The sequence below is a fragment of the Falco rusticolus genome, chromosome 4 (assembly GCF_015220075.1).
Source record: "Falco rusticolus isolate bFalRus1 chromosome 4, bFalRus1.pri, whole genome shotgun sequence".
In the NCBI taxonomy this organism is placed as follows: domain Eukaryota; kingdom Metazoa; phylum Chordata; class Aves; order Falconiformes; family Falconidae; genus Falco; species Falco rusticolus.
Window position 1 is genome coordinate 108,262,281 of NC_051190.1, and position 19,692 is coordinate 108,281,972.

A 19,692-nucleotide genomic window follows, 5' to 3' on the forward strand; every position below is an offset into this window, starting at 1 on the left:
ATTCGCATTAGCCTGCATAAACATATAAACCGCAGTCAGTTCACTTTAGGTAAGACCAGCAATACAGACCAACCGCAGAGAAAATGGAATGCAGTTAGTGCTTCAGTCTCTTGTCTCTGATCTGGGTAGATAAATTAATAGACAGTTTTTGATATAATTGTGCTGTATCTTTGTTCTGTTTCCAGTTACGCCATTGTCCTCCCTTCGGAATCCCTCAAACGTGTTTTCTCTTTCCTTTTTTAAAAGATTAAACTGCATAGGAGCAGAGAGAATAAATTATTTAAAATTATTCTGTGTCTCTGCACTTGCCTGAGTCAGCAGAATACGTCTAGGTCATATGTTCCCAAACAGCTCCAGTGCAGAGTATCTTCTTTCTGTGGGGACTAAGTAGACTCATTAAGGTACAGTTATCTTGCCTTTTTTTCCTCCTCTTTATGCATTCACAAGGCTTGGGTGAAAAATGTCTGAAAATGACTGTAATTTTTTAATTAAATCTAGATAAGCTCCTCAGAACTGATACGTTCTTCCATTCTCATTGGACAGTCAATTGACAGATAGAGGGAATGCATTGTCTCTTAGCTACAAGTAATGGTAGACTGAATGATTCTCTAATGCATGCAATTAGGAATTCAGCAAACACTAGTTTTGTTTGTTTACTATTCCTTTCCAGGATGGCTGCAGCTCCCCCAAGTTACTGCTTTGTAGCCTTTCCCCCATGTTCTAAAGATGGGTTGGTGGTATTTGGAAAGAACTCTGCACGGCCTAGGGATGAAGTACAGGAGGTGGTCTACTTTGCTGCTGCAGCTCATGATCCGGGAAGCAAAGTTGAGGTAAGGGTGAATTGTTACGTTCAAACTGTGAGAGAGAACTATTATTGGAAGAAATGAATGCTATTTTGTTTTCTTGTTGGATTGTGGAGTCCTTGTTCTCTTCACTCATAGCTCTCTTGAGTAGAGACAGGATTTTTTAAAGCCCTGGAAGGGAAACTCAGAATGTAACTTTCTGATTTAATTGAGGAAAAATGCATGATCTGTCCTTTCTCCAGCAGGCTGAACTGTTCACAACTCAGGTGCCTGCACAGAGTAGCCAATTTCTTGCTTTTTCCTTCTAAGGGAGAAGTTTCCTGGCTAACCTGAACTAGAAGGAAATTTTCAAAGTTTGTCACTTGCCATATGAATTGTTCTCATTCATTGTTGTTGTTTGACAGTTGTAATGGGGCCCGACTGTGCTAGGCATGTTGCGAAACAGGGAGCCAGAAATCTCTGCCTCAGAACTTGTGGTCTAACAAGGGAATGTGAGAGAAGGAAGACAAGAGGGTAACCTTTGTAAGCCAAATGTAACTATTGTACATACAGTTGGCTTTGATGACATGTTCTGCAGCTGAGGCACCTGCATCGTGGTCAGTTCTCAGTGCTGTGGCTTCTCTCTAATCCAAACTGAATGCGGAGTCCTGAAGCTGGACACCAATGCCATGCATGTAGGTTGAAAGGGACCCTGTTGAAAGTTACTTTAATTATAGTATGTTACTGCAGCATCACTTTAATGACAGGAGAAATTAAGGATAAGCAGATGTAGAAGGGTGAAGCAAAGGGGCAGATGCAACAAGAAGACAAGAGGAGGGGAAAGTTTGCAGTGAAAGTGGAATAAAGAGACAGGCAGCAGAAAGAAAGACAAGGATTGATGTGGGTAGATAGCCATTTTAGCAGAGGACACAGAGCCTGATCTCTACTGTCAGGGGCTTTTAAAGTCCATAGGTTCTTGCCCTGGCTGGCAACTGGGAAAGCAGGAGCTGTGGTGTTCCCTGCATTCAGCTTCCTCCTGCCCCTGTGCAGAGAGCTGAGGACACTAGGTGTTCTGCACCAGGCTGGTGTGTCTCATCCCTACAGGTCCTATATGGATAAATTGTTACTGCCCCAGAAGAGATCCTCAGGCCAGTGCTAGTTTTAATTCTGTCTTTCAAGTGAGGCAACTTCCAGATTTCAGAGAATTTGGTGCTGTTCTTTCTAATGGTTAATGTTATCTTTATTCCTGTGGCTATCAACATCTCATACAACTTGTACGTTATTAAACAATTTAATCTTGGATATAAAGAAATCCCCTCCACCTGTCCAAAAGCACTAACTGCTGTTAATTGCAGTGCTGTGTTGGTAGCACCTTGTAGACCTGTGCTAGTTAGTATACAGAGCACAAGTGTGACAATAAGACAAGAAGAAAACTTAAGAGCAGTTTTTGGAAAGCTGCTCTGCATAGAACTGGAAATAATAAAAAAAAAAGTTCTGTTTCTGTGGAAGAACTTCCAAAAAGCTGCTCTGGAATGTTTGTATCATCGTGAGGACTAACTTCTCATGTTAGAGTTCTTGGTTCTTTTGGTCTCTTTGCCCTGTGTCTTACTTTCGGAGATTGTCATAATTTGCTGAAGGGTATAATTAAGCCGTATATAATCTGTTATGATCCCTCACCCACCGCATGATCAACCTGTTTAATGCTTTTTGTAGATTTAAGTCATAAACTGGAGTCTTTTGCCAGTCCGGTTGGAAGCAGGGAGGACTTTGCCTGGCACGCTGCAGTTTGTAGTTTTATTCTGCTAACCAGTATCGGCAAGCCTTCCCCTTAAATGCTGGTTATTTTTTTTATTTTAACAAAAGTAAAGTTTTTTGCAACGTGGTGAAGTTGTGCTTTTAGACAGGGGGCAAGAATGAGCTAACATGGCTAAAACTTTTCTTTTTTTTTTTTTTTTTAAGTATGGGCTTAAGCCCTGATTAGATGGATACTTTGGCCTCTGCTAGTCTATGCCACTGCTTAATTATTCATTAGCTGGTCTGAGGTTTTGAGGTAGTGGTGTACAGAAACATGCAGACTCCAGGTGTTCACTGAAATTTTTCCCGTTTCCTACCAGAATAAAAGCATCTTCAGCGGCTCTGGGAGTAGTGCAATTAATCGCTTATCACTGCGTCTTCATCACATGCAGCACTAAGTATTATTAATGTCTTTTTTTTTTTTTTTGACTTAAGGGTATTTTGAGTAGAGTAAGCTGGTTAAAGCGAGGTACTGATTTTGTTTTCTTGGGTCTAAAGGCTGTCTGGTAGCTTTGCACAGTCCGTTAACTGCTGTCCTTTGAACAGACCTAAGCACAGATTTGTTAGGGTTTTTTTATGGTTCAAGATTTTTTTTCCACCTTCAGAGAAAGAGAGTGTTCAAACAAGTTTAGTAAATACCAGTGTTGTAGGGTAATTCTCCTTAGAAATAACCCTTTTTTAAAAATTGTATTTTAAAACTGGCTACTTCAGAGGTCTTTAAAAAAGTATCACAATCCTCTTTGCTGTAGGAATTGTGAAAAATTGACCCAACCAATAAAATCTCTATAAAGTCCCAAGTTTTAAGCTGCTAGATTTGCTTCTAGATTTTGCTATTTCATGAACTTAAAGGCACTAGTGAGTAAGATTGCAATTTCAAACATGTTAACTCTGGCAGCAGAACAGGTGGTCTTCAGTTTTTGCTAATTAGCTGAAATGTAGGTATTTCTCCTGTTGTAGGGATGTGTCTGACTGCTGTTGTCTTAAGACATATGAATACTTACCTATAGGCAGAGCTTGTGCAAAGCCTTAATTCCTTGTGTGCTGTTAGTGGTACCTCTAAAAGTTAAGAAAAGCTTTAAGGAAGGGTTTGAATTCAGTTTTGTCACGTTGAAGTAGCAGGCATGCAATGCTATATCCACATTTTAATCAAACGTACTAAGTTGTCAGAGCTAATTAGCTAATAGGGGGAGTAGAGAGGGATGTCAAAACTTCTAGATGCCTTTGGCATATTCAGAATTACTACTTTATTCTTTAAAACCCGTTAACACTGCCAGCAGTTCAGTTGTCATTGGGTGGGGTTTTTGCTACAGCTTTCCTTCCCTTGCATTTTATAAAACTAACTAAACAGGCCTGAGAAAATTAACCATATGATTTGACAAATTTCATGCTGTTTTTCTAAGTCAGTAATACCTTGTGTCTCTGACTAAATTTTCTCTCTCGTCTGCCCTAGCATTCCCCCCATTCCCCCCAAAATGAACAGCTTTTTTCTCCATTCCACGTTGTACATTTGCACTGGTCTCTCTACCTCCACTGGGCAATGATGATGGACTTACTTTTCATTGTATTCTATTCTTTGCAAGTAACGTAATCCAGTGTGTATCAAATCTTGATTACTTCTTCATGACTGTTACTCACATTCTGAACTTCTGTTAAGAGGTGGGTTTCGACATGCTAACAACATGGGTTGTTTCATAAGACTCCCTCAGGAATTCAGTGTCTTACTTACATTCTGTGCTGCTCATGTTTGCAAATGTGATGATGCACAATGTAACCAAAAATGGCACAGCATTTCAGCTAGATCATTGTGATAAAGCAATCAGGCAGGCTCTGTGACATAGCTATCAGCTAGTTTGTGGCAGGGCGTTAAACAAAGGAATTCAGTGAATGCTGCAAGTCATTTTAAGCTTGATCTTTGTGGCTCAATCTACCAGACAAGTAACCCTAGTGCTAACTCATCAACATAATTCCTTTCGTCCATGTCAGCAGGTTTCCAAGACCCTGAACAATTGGGCTTTTCATAAAGGTCTGTTTTTTGTGTGTGACAACTTTCTCAAAAGTCTGGTCTTGTCTTGCATTGTAATTTTGCAGTGGCAGATGCTGATCGGCGGTCTCCCTTGTTGTAGCAGTCAGTCTAGTAAACTTGTGTGTGCAGGTGAAATATTGCTCCCTTAAGCATGAATAGGGTCTTTTTTTTAATTCCTCTACTAAAAGTGAGTGTGTTCTTATTTCCTGAGAATTGGATTTTAAGAATTTTTCATGTGTTAGTGAGAATTCATATTGTATGTATGTTAACGTATGAGTCCCTCTGTCTTATGGTAGATTTTACGGACTAGATTTCTCCTGTTCTCTAGTAACCTGCTGCTGGCTGTGGTTTTCTTTCTCCTGAAGAAGTCTTGGGCGGATGACTTTTTCTTAGCTGATTTTCCACGTGGATTTGTTTTTTCTTTTAGATCAGTTTCCCTTTCTTCTGTTTGGCTTTTTTTTGACAGTAGTCGTGGTTGCGTGCTTCAGTATAGAGCTGTAAAAGCTCTTTTATCTTAATAGCATGCAACTTCTTATGGAGGAGTGGAAGGGGAAAAATAGAAAGGATGGTCTACAGCAAAGTATCAAATTGTGGAATATGCAAAATTTTTCTAATATGTTGGTATTAAACACTCTTCTAGGCTTAAAGCCAACCCTCTGAGGTAGGAGGAATATTGTTTTCTCTAAATATCATAGCACAGCTATGCCTTAATTTCCGGCCCCCCCCCCCCCTTTTTTTTTAAGTTTAGGTTGTTTGTTTTTAAAGAATACATCCCCTTGCTCTGAGATTTCAGAGGAGCAGTAAGATTATTTTTTTTTTGGCTGTGCATTGGTCTGAGTACTGCAGACATGAAGACTCAAAGCTAACTGAGGAGTCTGTGTCTGGTGTTGCAAGATAGGTAGAAAGCTTGGAAAGAAGACTTTGACTGTATTAAAGTTGGCTTTGTATTACCTGGAACCATCTTAATTCTTGTGTTTGTAAAGTGATCACCAGGCATCGTGCCCATGACGCAGCTTAGTTCTGGTATACTTGGATTCTCTCTTACACCAGCTGTTTAGGTTATCTGCATTATATCTGGTGATAAGATGTTCAGAATCTGGTAACACAAGCCAAGCAGCAGCTGAATCTACTAAGAATATGCTCGCTGGGAACCCTCCAGATTAGGCTGACAGTGCCACACTTACATGTTACTGCAGCTGTGTGCTTGAACCTGGCACCCCCGCTATGGTACTTCCATGGGTAAGTGCTGGCTGGCAGGAAACTTTGATGAAATGCAGTGACGTTTCTGTCCATGATGGAACTTTTAGTTTATTCTATATAGAAAAAAAGGTTGTAGTCTGAAGGCTTGCAATTCACAGGTAGTTTAGGAAGCCGCTCTTTCTTGCCTCGTAGCCAAGACCCAGTAACTGGCTGTGTGAGCAGCCTGTCTCGTGACACATGCAGTCAGATGGCTTACCTCAAGCCATCATATCTAAGCTAACCTTTAGACTTCACATGGAGATAGAAGAGCGCCACGGTGCAGGCAGACAGCAACTAATGAAAGAAAGAAAGTGGTTGCTGCCTTTAGTGGAGTGTATTGCTTGGCTAATGTAAGCTTTTTCTCTGTTCTGCTCCACTGCAGGCCACTGGCCTTTGAACTAATGTGTCTGACTTTGCTTTGTAGCACAGTGCACCAGCCTGCAGCAGTTCAGAGGTAGGAACCATAATCTCGTGGATGTTTTTGCCTCTCAGAGCCTCTGTTTTTACTATAGGAGTGCTGCTCCTTCACTGCATTCGGCTACCAGAGCAAAACTGCTTAGCTTGAACTACTTATTATTAATCTCTTTTAAAATTATGTTTTTTAATTGGAACAGAGAGATAGAAGAGGAAGAGCACTGGAATTATGTGGAGCAAAAAACCGCCAGCTATCCCCTCTTGATCCAAACTGTTGTGGCTAAATAGGTGTGTGGTCAGGCATTTCAAAGTGGCCAAACAAAGAAATCGGTCCTAGGATATCTGAGAGTTCCAAGGATATCTCTCCGATGGGCTTTTGGTGGCTTCTTTGAAATCTGTTTCTTGCAATTTTAAAAAAATTAATAAGCTTCATCCCTATTTCAGTTTTACTTTTGCTCATCACCCAGGAGACTGCTAGATTTGTGACTTCAAAAACAAGAATGGAATTCTTGACTGCTAAATCAACTCTGACATATAATCTCCAGGGAGTGTTAACCAGCCTTGGGTGCCTTGCTGCACTTTGTGGTATTTTGTTTATTGCAACTTTTTTGTATTTCATCTTGTTAGGCACATTTTCCATTCTGTGGCTTGCATGCCTGAGGCTCCTTGGTGGCTTGATAGGGTAGGTTAGGATAGGTCCGAGGGTTTGTAGTTCAGCTTTTGGGCAGGGGAGCGGTTTGGCTTTATCTAGCTTTTCTAATTCTTTTCTAGAATAAAATCTATTATCCTTAGTGCTCAAGATAAATGATATGCTAGAGATCAGAGGCATACAGATTCAAATTGATTAGAATGAATAGAAGCAGCTAGGAACAGTATGCAGATACAGAAGCTTATGTAAAGTGTACTAGAGTCCTCAAAAAAGGGAAAAAATGTTCATATTAAGTAAGAGACTACTGTGGCAGGATTTGGTTTTGTTCTGTATTTGTAAATGCTGCTGCTGTTTATATCTGGGTACAACATGAGGATACAAGTGCGAGGATAGTGTGTGTTTTTGAAAGATACCTGAGGATTTGTCCTGCCACTGGGAGAGACTTTTTGACCATTCTGGTTTGATGATGTGGTCACTAGAACTAGGGCTGACTACTTGATGTGCCAAGGCTAGATTTATCCTGGTGTATGGCTCTCCCCTCCACTGCAGCACAACAGTTTTGTTGCCTAGTAGGTGATGTCATGGCCATGCTTAATGGGTGTTGCAAAATCTTCCAGGTGCCTTCCGCTGTATACTTAGCACTGCTCAGCACCTAAGCAAGCAGTGGTAACAGCATCAGCTAGCCACATCTTCTGTATCGTGTGCTACTGCTTGCATATTTCTCTTTTCAGAGTATGTTTATTCCCATTCCTTTGAGCTCTATTGCATTTATTCCTGTAAATAAGCAGCAAAAGATTTACCTGTAAAACACATTCTGTCAAGTACAGGAGGTGGTCTGAAGGGCTTTCTTGAATAACCATGTTCTGGCTTTCCAGTCCTCCACTTCACCATGATGAAAGGGCCCAGACGGCTCATGTCACCTGTGGAATCACCTCTCTAGGCAGTTCCAATCAGGCTGTCAGTTCTGATGTCTTGATGGCCGTGGAGGCGGCAGGCTGTGAGACTGCCTCATCACATTTTTGCCATCCCTCTTTTGGAAGGGGTTAAAAGCAACCATGGTGCAACTTCTTGAGTTACAGATATTTTGCCTGTTTCCAGATATGCGCAATGGTAAGGCAGTGCTTGAAGTAGTTAAGCAAAGAGTAAATGCCACATTAGAGCCTGGATCTGATAAGACGGTGGTGTGGGGGAATCTCTTCTGTAATCTAGAATCTTGTGGCCCTAATTCAAAGATCATTTATTCCTAAAGCATTCCCTGACTGTTGCCTTTGTTATCCAGGGCTGAAGCCTATGTGATTTCATTGATATTTCATAATGACCTGACTCACAGTGCTAGGATTCGCGCTTCTGCAGCCTGAGTACAGTAGAAGCTGCACAATAGTTTCTTTTCATTAATGAAAGAAGAAATCTCTTGTGCTTATGACTGTCCTGTCTGGGTTTGGAATACTTCCAACGTATCTGCATGCCCTAGCTAGGGTGGGAGGTACGTTTGTGCCTTCTGCTATGCTTAGAACTGTCTTTTATAAGATTCTTTTCTTGATACCGTAAGTGAAACAAAAGAAACGTCATTACTTTCAGCGGGCTCAATTCTTTTTAAAGCTGTTGGCTGCATCTCTTGTATGTGAAGTCTCTGTGTTTCCCAATGGGAATGTACGGTCACAGAGCATGATGCCAGTTATGCTGCTTTCAGGGCTGGAGTTCTAGCAAATCAATGGAGCCTGACACCACTCACAGCCTTTGCCACCAAATGTATCAGTATTATTCTGGTTTTAGCATTCATATTCAAAGAAAGATGCTAGTGTTAGGAAACGCTGAGGCTGGATGCTTCAGGAATTTTAAAGACAGGGTTGGTGGCAAGCAGAATCACAGCTATGTCTGGTTTATTTGTCACTGCCTAGTTTGGCACAGCTCTTCGTGGAACAGGCTGCTGTGCTGTTGTGCTGGAGGGATTTGCCAGATCAGTGGGGTGCAGGAGAGGGGACAGGAAGGTTGTGGTTTGTGCTTGCTTTTGAAATCTTGTCATCCTCTGAATTCCCATTTCTAGAGATCAGGTTGGCCAGTGAGGTTTTTGGTGGATACTGTTGTCTTTCCCCCACTTTCTTTCCATGTCTGAGCTGTTATAAGCATATATTCTGATTTCTGTGGAGTAGGTAGCAACGGTTTGCTACACTGCAAATCCAGTGACTGGCTTTAGTTGACCTATCTGATGCCTTGGGTGTACAGGTGGACAGCCCAGTTCCTCTGTTTCCTGCATGAAGGTACTCTTTCATCTGGAAGACTTTTCTGGTCTTATTTAAGGGGAGGGTGGGCGGTATGGATTTATGAAAAGTGAGAGGTTTACATTTAAAGTTAATTTTTTGTCACATCTGGACCCTAGTTTTTGAGATGCTTGTATCTATTATTGACAAATACTAACCAAATGCCTGCCCTAATATGTTACTCCTATTGAATGCCTGCTTTTCTCCTTACTAGAGTAAATAATTCTAATGGGAAGGTAAAATCTCATCAAGGCTTTTTCATCGTTGTCAATAACCATGGCAAAGGATTGTTGAACAAGAGTCAAGGCAATGGTAGTTTTACAAGGCCTGTCAGCTACCATCAGATTGGAATAGTTTTCTGTTATTTAGATCTTCTAAGGCAATTTATATCAATAAAGCTTGAGCATTGTCTATGTACATGAGTTGTATGGAAGCTGAAAATAACAGCATAAAAATATGGTCCATGTTAAACTCTTCATTGGGTTGGGGAATATAAAGAAGCAATACAGAAGGTGACAGCTGTATTCTGAGGTGTGCAGAGATGCCTCTTGATCACATAGTGACAAAGTAAAAGCACTTTTTTTCAGCATGCTCTGGATCCTTCAAGCAGGAGCAAACAATTACCTCTTTCCCCTTTCTTGACTGCTAACATTGACGATAAAATCTTTATAATGAATAGCAGCTTTGGAAATGCTTGGGTTTGGAATGAGGCACCAAGTAATAAGTGTTTGGTGGCAAGGATAGCCAGAATATGTTTTGCAGAGAAAAGGCATTCAGCATTTTTTCAGTCTGTCACTTTCCAGAGTGTTTTCATCATTTTTCGTTCTAGAAAGTCAAAGTGTCAGTGTAAGCAAGGTCATGTAATAGGGCTATTCAGCCAGACAAAGCTATGCAAGTGAGGGTTTGTAGAGCACTGCAGTCTCCTCCACACTGCACCTAGGATTTTGCTTTCTGCTGGGGAGTTGGGAATGTTCATGCCCTGGGCTGCTCTGCAGAATGGCTCTAGCTAGCTGGCTACTAACAAGATGTAGGGAGCCAAGGCATGTGCTGTGTCAGGGCTGGTGTGTGCCTGGCTGCAGACCTGTCCCCTGATAACTGCTCTGGCTGTATCTTCGCATGTAATATGGGAAGGTGCTTGGCCCAACCTCTTTTTCTGCTGCTGCAGCTCCTCCTTTGCACATCCAGGAAATACAGTTACTCTCTGTTCCCTCACACACATGCAATAAGTGCTTATCCAAACAGCACTGACATAAGGCTCTGAAAAAAATCTGCACAGAATGTCAAAAATGATATTTGCTTGCTTACAGCCCCAGTGGAGAAAGGGGAGTCTTGATAAGAAATGTCTGCTCTGGTGTGGCTTGGTTAGAAAATGAAGCAAAGAGTAAACTGTATGAAACAGTTTCGTTAGTTGGATCTTAGCTCCTGGCCAGTGCCAGGTTGTTGTACCTCCACAGATGAGGAATCTGCCTCTACAAAATCATAGTGTATTACTATATAAACAACATGCTCAAACAGCTTGGTCAAATATTAGGGATTTTCTCCAACAAATACAGCAGGTAAGTCCCTGTTGGGGTCTTATTGCCTAAGCCAAAAATCAAAATTAAGCATGCAGCAGAAAGGAAAAGAGAACCATGTCCCTACTTTTATTTTTAACTCCTTGGAGTGAAAGAGTTCCCCGTCGGTGCCTTTTTTTTTAAAAAAAATCATGTGTCCTCCGTGATAAATCATCCTCTTATTTTGCCTGTAATTTGCCTGTTTTTTTAGAAAGATGAGAGTTTGACCTGTTCACACACAATTCCTAAAGAGGGTGGCGAGCTCATTTCTTGTGTCCTTCTTGCATGGTGAGAGTGAAGGACTCCAAAAAAAAATGCCATTTCTCATCAAAGATAGCCTGTTAGACATTTAAATTGCATGATAGACTATTACTGTAAAAATCTTGCTTGAGACTGGAGGCTGCTGCTGCTGCTTTTATGTAATCCTTAGAGGGGGAAAGACAGGTTAGAAAAAAAATAGCTTCTCACTGCTAGTAATTGTAGACTGATTCCTTTGGCTTTAGGTTTTAATGTAGACACAGCATTTATTTTCTTGGCAAACAACTTTCAGTCCACAAGTCTATTCTGCTCATCCTACTCACTGATGTTTCTGACCAAATATTCTTCCAGAAAAATGTTGCAGATTACTCTCTGCAAGAAAGGCGTTATGACAGGAATGGTGGACATTAGGAGCCGTCTCATATATACCACAGACAGCTTCAGTTTCCTCGAAAGAAAATTCTGTGGAGGTTGGTCCTTGAAGAGCTTAGTGTGACCTCAGTAGTAAAATGTAAAGCCCATTTCTTTGGCTTGTACATTAGGTCGTTGGCTTGATATAGATCAAGCTCTCTTCCATGTTGTCTGAGAAAACAATGCTTGTTTTTAAGTCCTAGGGCAAGGGAAAAGTAAATATATTTGAAAGATAACATATAATTTCTTTCTTCCTTGCAGTTTCAATGACCTTTGCAGCCTTCCTTTATATTTTTGACTTGTCAGAGTACATCCACAGACCTCTGATTACAGTAGACCATTTAAAATAGCTGAAACATCAGTTTTAAGCAAAACCAATGCCTGTGTTCTGTTTCCTGTGACTGTTTATAAAAGTATTCCACTGAATCTTTTCAAGTCGTGCCTTTTTGGTTTTTAATTTCTACTGGCAGTCCAAGTCCTGGTGGCAGGTGTAGGGGAGGCAGCAGGGGAGAAGGGGAAGCCTTCTGATGTACTTCGTCCAGTTAACATAGTTACAGTATGTACTTTAAGTACAGGGGGTTGTGATTAGATGAGATAGAGTGGTTTGATGTTGTTACTATGTACAAACACCTGTATTTCTTTACTGCAACAGTACAGTCTGTCTGCTGCTGCTTTCCACTTGATTCTAGCATTTGGGTTCTGCGTGACTCTTCAAAGCCTGCAGCTATCAAGAGATGTATTTTCCCAGACTTGGAATGTAAGGATGTAAAGGTTCAAACGTGACATTTAAATGTTTAAGAAAATTCCCTGCTCGTACACAAGACATGGACTTTTTAAAATAACGTGTCCTGTCTGTATCTTGAAGTTTTGTGTTACTTCAGTCACAACATTAAAGTGCTTGGAATTGTTTTGCTTTTTCTCTTCCTGCTTTTTCTGCAGTGCACATATATTGAGATTGAGCAGGTGCCGAAGACTCATGCTGTTGTGCTGAGCAGGCCCTCCTGGCTTTGGGGGGCAGAAATGGGAGCTAACGAGCATGGAGTCTGTGTAGCTAATGAAGCCGTCGTGACCAGAGAACCCGCTTCTGAATCTGAAGCCTTGCTTGGAATGGATCTTGTCAGGTGGGTGGCTTGCCGAGCTTGACCAGCCTTTCAAACACGAAAGGTTGAGATGGTGATGATACTGGGTAACAGCTTTGTAGTGTTGTCATTAGGAGATGTTGAAACAACACGAGCAGGAGACTTGTCTAGGCAGAGCTCTAGACACAGCTGAGTTAACACGTAAAAACACTTGGAATCTAGATTTGGCTCCAAGTATGTACCAGTCTAATGTGGCTTCACTAAATCTGCCTTGTCTACCTACCCTATGGTCTAGCAGTGGCTGTTCTGACAGGGTAAGAGAAATTACTAGACTGTTACTAAGGAACTGCTAACTAATTTGTAACATCAGATTGCTGGTGTACCCTTCATTCTCCCCCACTTTACGACAGCCTACTTTGACCTAGAAAGCTTATCCTGGGCTTGTAGCCAACTGTAGGCATAAACAAAGTATTATGCCTCACTTCAGCCCATGCATTCCAATGCAAACCATTGCTCTTATTTAAATGCTGGCAAGCAAACTCTGGTAAGTCTGTTCATTGAAGGCTGTCTGCGTAAAAGGCTTGTGCTGCACTGTAAGTCTGAACCTGCATGCTGATTTTATAGTGGAGAGAATTTAAAGGAGGTTTGGGTGGGGGAAGAAAGCTGAAAATGAAAGAATAAAAGGTAATGGTGCAAAGTTACTGCAAAGAGAAAGGGAGCAAATGCACTTAATTTAATTGAAGATGGAACAGAACATCAACTGTTTAAATGAATCAGTGTTAGACCCGGTGGCCCTGCTGGAATTTGCCCTAGGATACTTCATGAGCAGGCTGAACCAATTTCAGGCAAATTCTCATTCTTTCTTGAGAAGCAGTGAAAGATGAGAGATGTTCTGGATGACTGGAAAAGGTTAAATGTTGTGGCTATAAATAGAGTTAAAAAGAGTTGTGTTTATAGACAGATTAACCTCAGTTCCTGAAGGGGAAGAAACCCACTTAAATATCAAGGAATTGATAAATGTGCAATAATAACAGTCAAGAAAACTCCTGTCAAACCATTCTACTTTACTCTTGTCAAGAGTTAACAAATTTTATGGATAGAGATTAGGAAATAGATACCTTGACTTTTAAGAGGGCATTAAGATCTTAGAAGGCATTCTCATAAGCAAGCTGGGAAGCATGAGTTAGAATAAATTGTTGTTAGGTGCATAGCTGCCTGAAACTGTAATTGTAAACGTTCTGTAATGATGTCTCTGCAGAAATACAGTGTCTGGTTCTGGCTACCATAGATCAAGAGGAATATGAGCCAGTTGGAGAAAATGCAGTGGAAATGGGAAATATGATCAGAGATCTATAGAACCTCACCAATGAGAAATTCATGAGGGAACTGGGGTTGTGTTTCTCTCTGGTATTTTCTCTAAACTCTGTATTACTAAAAGAATCTGTGGAGAAGTTGTACCTAGGAGGACTAGTGAGTTGCATCAAGGGAGACCAAATGGACTTGAGGGCTCTTTTGGGAAAATATGTAGGACAAGCTTTTGTCAAGAAAGAGGATATGTTAGGTGACTTGCCAAGCTCTACCTCTATTTTTTCCCTCCTACTGCCATCCATTTGAAAGTTGAATAAACCATTGGTTTAGATGCAAAGTTCAGCTTGTTTTGGTCACAGTTATTGCAGTCTCAAAATACTGTTTTAACATTCAAATATATATGTCATCCAGCAGCTCTGGATTTACCCACACTAGCAAATCAGGAGATACCAAATAAGGAGAAACTGGTCATGAACTACGAGTGATCATCACCTGTAGATATTATCCTCCCCCTCTTCCTTCTTACCTGCGGAAGAAATTGTTGGTAACTTGAACGCAGAAAGCTCTTCAGGCAAGGAGAACTAGAGATGTGTTGCAGGCTACCTTCTGCCTCTTGTTCCAGCCACAGTGATTCTTTCTCTTATTGTGAAACTTGGCCAGTTACAGTAAACTTAACCTGTTTTGGATCACCTCATAGAACAGGGAGCCACCAAGTACAAAATCAATCATATAGGCTGCAATGAAGCAGCTGGCACAAGCTGTGCCTCTTTTTACCCATCTGCATGGATTTATTGGAATAAAAATAAACTGAAGTGTTTTAAGCCTAATTAAGGAATGCACACCTGTACCGGCCTCGTTTTTCTCACACCTATGTATATGCTGGACATCTGCATGCGTCAGATCTTAGCTGAAGGATGCAGACCGACACTCTGTGTGCACATATGACTGGCAGCTTGGAAAAGAAACTGAAAGCTTTATACTCTGAAACATGTTCTTAGGAGCAGGCATAAGAGTTGTCAACCCAGGAATGGCATCCAGGTAGTAGAATCAAATTTTGCTTGAATGCTCAGGCTCCCCTAAGAGTTTGCTTCTACATTCTTTTAAAGTGATTCTTCTTCCGCAGAGGAGACTTCCTCTCTTTGAACTCATCTGGTATTGTCACTTTTCAGTTAGAATTTAAAGTCCAGCCAACATGGGCAAAGGCTGTAGGTGTGAGAGCATGTGGTGTTAAACAGGCCAGAGGCATCTTTCAGCAGAATAGTGTAATTCTGAAGGCAGCATGTTTTCTTGTTGAAATGGAAAATTGAAAATTCATCCTGCAACCTCATAGGCAAAGCATTTTTTCAATAAAGATCACAAATGGGCATCAGTGAAGATGTATTTCAGAAAGTTTATAGCTTGTTTAGTAACTGGCTGTTGGCATAATGACTGGAAAACAGTGTGTTACCTAGCATACTGTTGTATCTGAGGATTAAGACAGACATCTACGGATTTGTATTATCAGAATTTTCTTCAGATATTCTTCCTAGTGTGGTTTTGGAGGTTTCTTTTTTGAGGCATGGTTGCCTCTATGAAGCACCTGTTTGCTTAGAGAATACACTTATATGAAGACATGGTGTACTGTTTTGCTTATGCTGATACAATTGGAACAGGACAGCATTATCATACAAAAGGTATGTATGAAGAAATCTGTAAAATACACCTTTATTTTTGCATTGTTGTCTTAGTTTTTAATCCCTATGTGTTTATATTATTTCTTCATTCTTTTTATTGCTGGTGCAATCACATTCTCAGAGCCAAATAGAGATGCCAATCTTGGTAGGGAGTCAAGAATGCTCTTTAAAATGGTATTAATTTGTTTACTAATTTCTTTCCCTAAGGAAACATCAAAACTGAATGAAGTAGAATGTCATCATCGTGTATGCCAGTTACTTCATTTGGAAAGTCTGCATCTGTAATTGATAGGTGAAGTTGAAAAGCTTAAGATAATGTTTTGACACTGTGATAGCTTATTGGAGGTAGTGAGGCAGTGGATTGTACTAAGTCACTGAAATTTTCTTAATGAATAATTCATGATCTCATCTGGGGATGTAAATACTTAAATTTTTTCTTCTAGCTCACCTTGAAGGGTACTCTGAAATGTGTTAGTAGGAGAGAGATGCTGCAGTTACCCAGGACACTGATGCAGAGCTAACTGGCAAGTGCTAAGGTTCTGTGGAGATGAGCTGAGTGTTTGTTGTGTAGGATGGGCTGCTTTGTTTTCTTTGGGTTTTGCTGTCCCTTGTTGACTGATAGATAGGAGCACCCAAACAAAACCAGAGCCTTTTTGTTACATGGAAGGAAGTGTAACTTCGGAGCCATTTGCAAAAAAAAATAATCCAAAAGATATTTATTCAGCCTGAATCTCTGCTGTAGTTTTGACAGAGAAAGCTAGACTATAACCATCTCGAAAGGAAAATTTCAGGGAGACGTTATTAAAAGTTTTAGTGTGATGTTATGTTTATTGGTAAGTTTTGATCTAATAATAACCTAATGCTTTTGGTCATAAACTGGAGAGAAGGGAGCAGATTATCACAGAATCTAGTGACTATATGGTCACCAATGTAGTTGTCAGCCCATTCAATGGAGTTGCTCTTAGGGAATGAATTAAGACGTGCTTTTTGGACAGAGTTTTAAATGATATCTATGGTATATGCTAAGACTGGCATCTCTGTATTGCTCTGAAAAAGCAATGGCACCAGTGGTGAAAAGAATGAATAACATAAATGCATAGGGACTACGAACGGAGAGAACAATACAAGACAAGTTTCAGCTAATACAAGAAACAAGATGAGAGAGAAGGACTTTATAAATGCAAAGAAGGAAGATGATGGGAGAGAAATAGTCACTGTAAGTTAGGACCTAAAATTCTAGTTGGCTTTCCTTTGTCACTAAGTGTTAGATAAATGCTGCTGAGGGAGGTGAAAACACTGCTTTTAATAATTCAGCCTAAACCAAGGCTAAGAGTGGCCAGCCATTGAACAAAGGAGGTGCAGTGCAGAAATCAGGTTGAAAAGTATTTAAATCAATAAATTTGTATTCCAAGTTATCAGGACCTGATTTGTGTACTGTAGTTTTTCAGGAAGAAACAAAGTAGTGTTTTCTTGTCGTGTGATTTGCAGGGAAATGGAAAAGGTTAGCATAGTACTTAAAATTAAAAAGAATAATTTCTTAGACCTGTTCACCAGCCAGAATTACTTTTTCCATAGAGCTATTAGAGAAAGATAAACACAGAGGAAAATATTGAGGTGACATCACGAAGAGACATTTTGGACTGATCCAGGTAACTCTCCCAAAGGATGGAGGCATGGATATACTGTTGTTTGAAATACTGCACTTCCTCATTACCAGTAACTGCATTTTGGAACCAGTGGAAGTGTTTGCAGGACTGATTTGGACTCTTCTGGTTACTGCTTTTGTTATTTTGGTTAGGGACGTAAACTCTCAAGGGGTTATTTCATCCCACCTACTCAAGGCAGGATACAGTCGTTACCCTACAGCTTTGTAAAACCCATTCTTGTGCTTCAGTTTACTTTTCCCAAAAATACCCTTGCTTTGCTCAAACTCCCTTTTAAAAAGCATGTTCTTTTAGACATATGGTTAGTCTTAGTTCAAACAAAAGCCGTATCTGGTGTTTAATCATTAAACTTTTTTTGGAGAAGCCTCTGCAGGAACACTGAAAAGTGGCTGTGCAGAAATGCGTCTGTTTACAGTGCGCAATATGCATCAAAGGGTAACATATGTCTAGCTTCCATGTCCAGTTAAATATCGGAGCACTGGGAAAGGGAAGTTGTAGAGATTGTAATACTGAGGACTCCTTCCCTTTTTTGATCTCTGGTAATATTAATTTGCAATTTCTCATTCTTCTGTACAGAACTTGCATACAGCTCTTTCTTTAAAAAAAACTTTTCAAATGGGCCTTCACATTTATTCTGTCTGTCTGAAGGGAGTGGGATAAATAGAGCATTGCATGTTTACAGGTTTGCAGTGCAGCTGAGGCCCTTGGTTGGGAATCAGCCTTTTTTTTTTTTTATTTTTTTTTTTTTTTTTTTTTTTAGAACTAAGACCCAGCTATATTAGGCTTGAGACTAAAGAACCAGTGTAGAAAATAAAGACTTGAAACAAGTTAAATAATTGAATACCTCATCCTGTAATTCCAGCAACTCCTTAAAGCAAGAAATCTTACACGGCATATCTGACACTGGTACACAGATCAGTGCTGATATTTAAAATTAATAACTTGCGGAGACCTCACTGTTACGTGCCTGTCTGAATATCTGTTTAACCATTTTCTTACAGACTTGGCCTAGAGAGAGGTGCAACAGCTAAGGAAGCATTGGACGTAATAGTTGCTCTGTTGGAAGAGCATGGACAAGGTGGAAATTATTATGAAGATGGAAATTCATGCCATACTTTCCAAAGTGCATTTTTGATTGTGGACAGAAATGAAGCCTGGATACTGGAGACTTCTGGAAAGTACTGGGCAGCAGAAAAAATCACAGGTCAGTTTATCGCTCATAGCAAACCTCTGTTATTATAAATAGCTGTAAATAATTGTCTTGGAAGAATTGGTCTTAAAGTCACTAAGTTTAAATGAGCAATTTATGCAAGTGTTTGACTAAATCATTGATTTTTAACCTTCTTCTGTATTTGTACACCTCTTACTTTTTTAAATGCTGATTTGCATTGGCTAACGTACCTTACCATTTTCTGTGAAGCTGGAGACTTGTTACCTGTATACATAAGCTATGTAATAATCTTCTTGCTTAAATTTTTATCTTTAGGTGTTGTATTTTCCCAGCTTTACTTACCGTTTGGAATGCGTCAAGTGTCTTTTTGATCGAATTTATGCCCAAATTGTTACTTAAAACTCTAAAATACTAAGAGGGAAGGAGAAGCATTGATACTTTGAGAAAAGGGCTCTTTTTTTTTTTTTTTTTTTTTTGAATGGGCTGTTGCTGCTTGCTTTACTCCGATATAGACCCGTTATATCCCCATTTCTTATTTGATAGTGCAAAACAATACTTTTCTGCTCTTAAAACTTGTAGATGGTTTCTTCTTCTATATGTGTGAAGCCAGAGCTGCCAAATTAACATCTAGATTTCACCGGCTTGGTGGCTGAACGTATTTAAAACTTGGCTGGCAAATACGTGTTGCCTTAATACAATATCATTGTCTAAGGCATATATTTAGTATATTCTCAGTTGATTTTAGGTTTGAAAAGATTCTTATTTTCATAAGGGTAGAGCTTTTTAAAACTTACATTTGAATGAATTAAAAATTCAGATAAAGAGCATTTTTATCATCCGTGCTTTGAGATATGACAGATCCATTCAATTCTCTTTTCATTTTCCCTTTGCTGAAAGGTAGGAGATAGCAGATACTGGGAGGAGGGAGGCTTAACTTTGTTGAAAATATCAAAGCAAAGAAATAACACCAGGCTGTGTAATGGTGTGTGATGGCCTGTTGTCGGTTCCTGCCATGGAATGTGAAGCAGCTTACCTTAGCAGGGATGGTGTTTTCCCAAGCAAACCTTGCATTTTAAGGATACCTACAAGATGGAGGAAGTCTTCTAGCACAGATACCAGACATAGAGGAGGGGACGCTGGTAATGCTGTCCTGATACACGAATTCTGAAAAGCAGCTGGCTGCTGAGGTTCCTGGGGTTATGTAGTGGCAGCCTGCCTTCTGCTGATCTACCTGGCTGGTATTGGAAGAATAGTGGGGGTTTTTTTTGCGTAGCCTTTCTAGCTGCATCAGCAATAGACAGCCTTCATGTGCTTCTTCCCAGCAAATAAACTGTTGCCTTCATCTGCTGCTTGCGGCTTTTTGAAATGATACTGCAGATCTGTTCTGATTTTTACCAGTGCGTTTCTCTTCAGGAG

The 19,692-nt window shown here is 40.2% G+C and overlaps 1 protein-coding gene across 2 annotated transcripts in view; it reads left to right on the plus strand.

Annotated features, from left to right (window-relative positions):
* Positions 1 to 19,692, plus strand: part of SCRN1 (secernin 1) — a 38,258-nt gene that overhangs the window by 9,926 nt on the left and 8,640 nt on the right. Inside the window, exons 1-4 of one of the 2 annotated variants that reach the window (XM_037386050.1) lie at positions 211 to 401; positions 671 to 830; positions 12,321 to 12,502; positions 18,107 to 18,309. In XM_037386050.1, coding sequence (XP_037241947.1) covers positions 672 to 830; positions 12,321 to 12,502; positions 18,107 to 18,309 — 544 coding nt within the window. In that variant the 5' untranslated portion in view covers positions 211 to 401; position 671. Of the gene's footprint in view, positions 1 to 210; positions 402 to 670; positions 831 to 12,320; positions 12,503 to 18,106; positions 18,310 to 19,692 lie in introns of those variants that run through there. The other variant, XM_037386048.1, reaches the window with a different exon arrangement.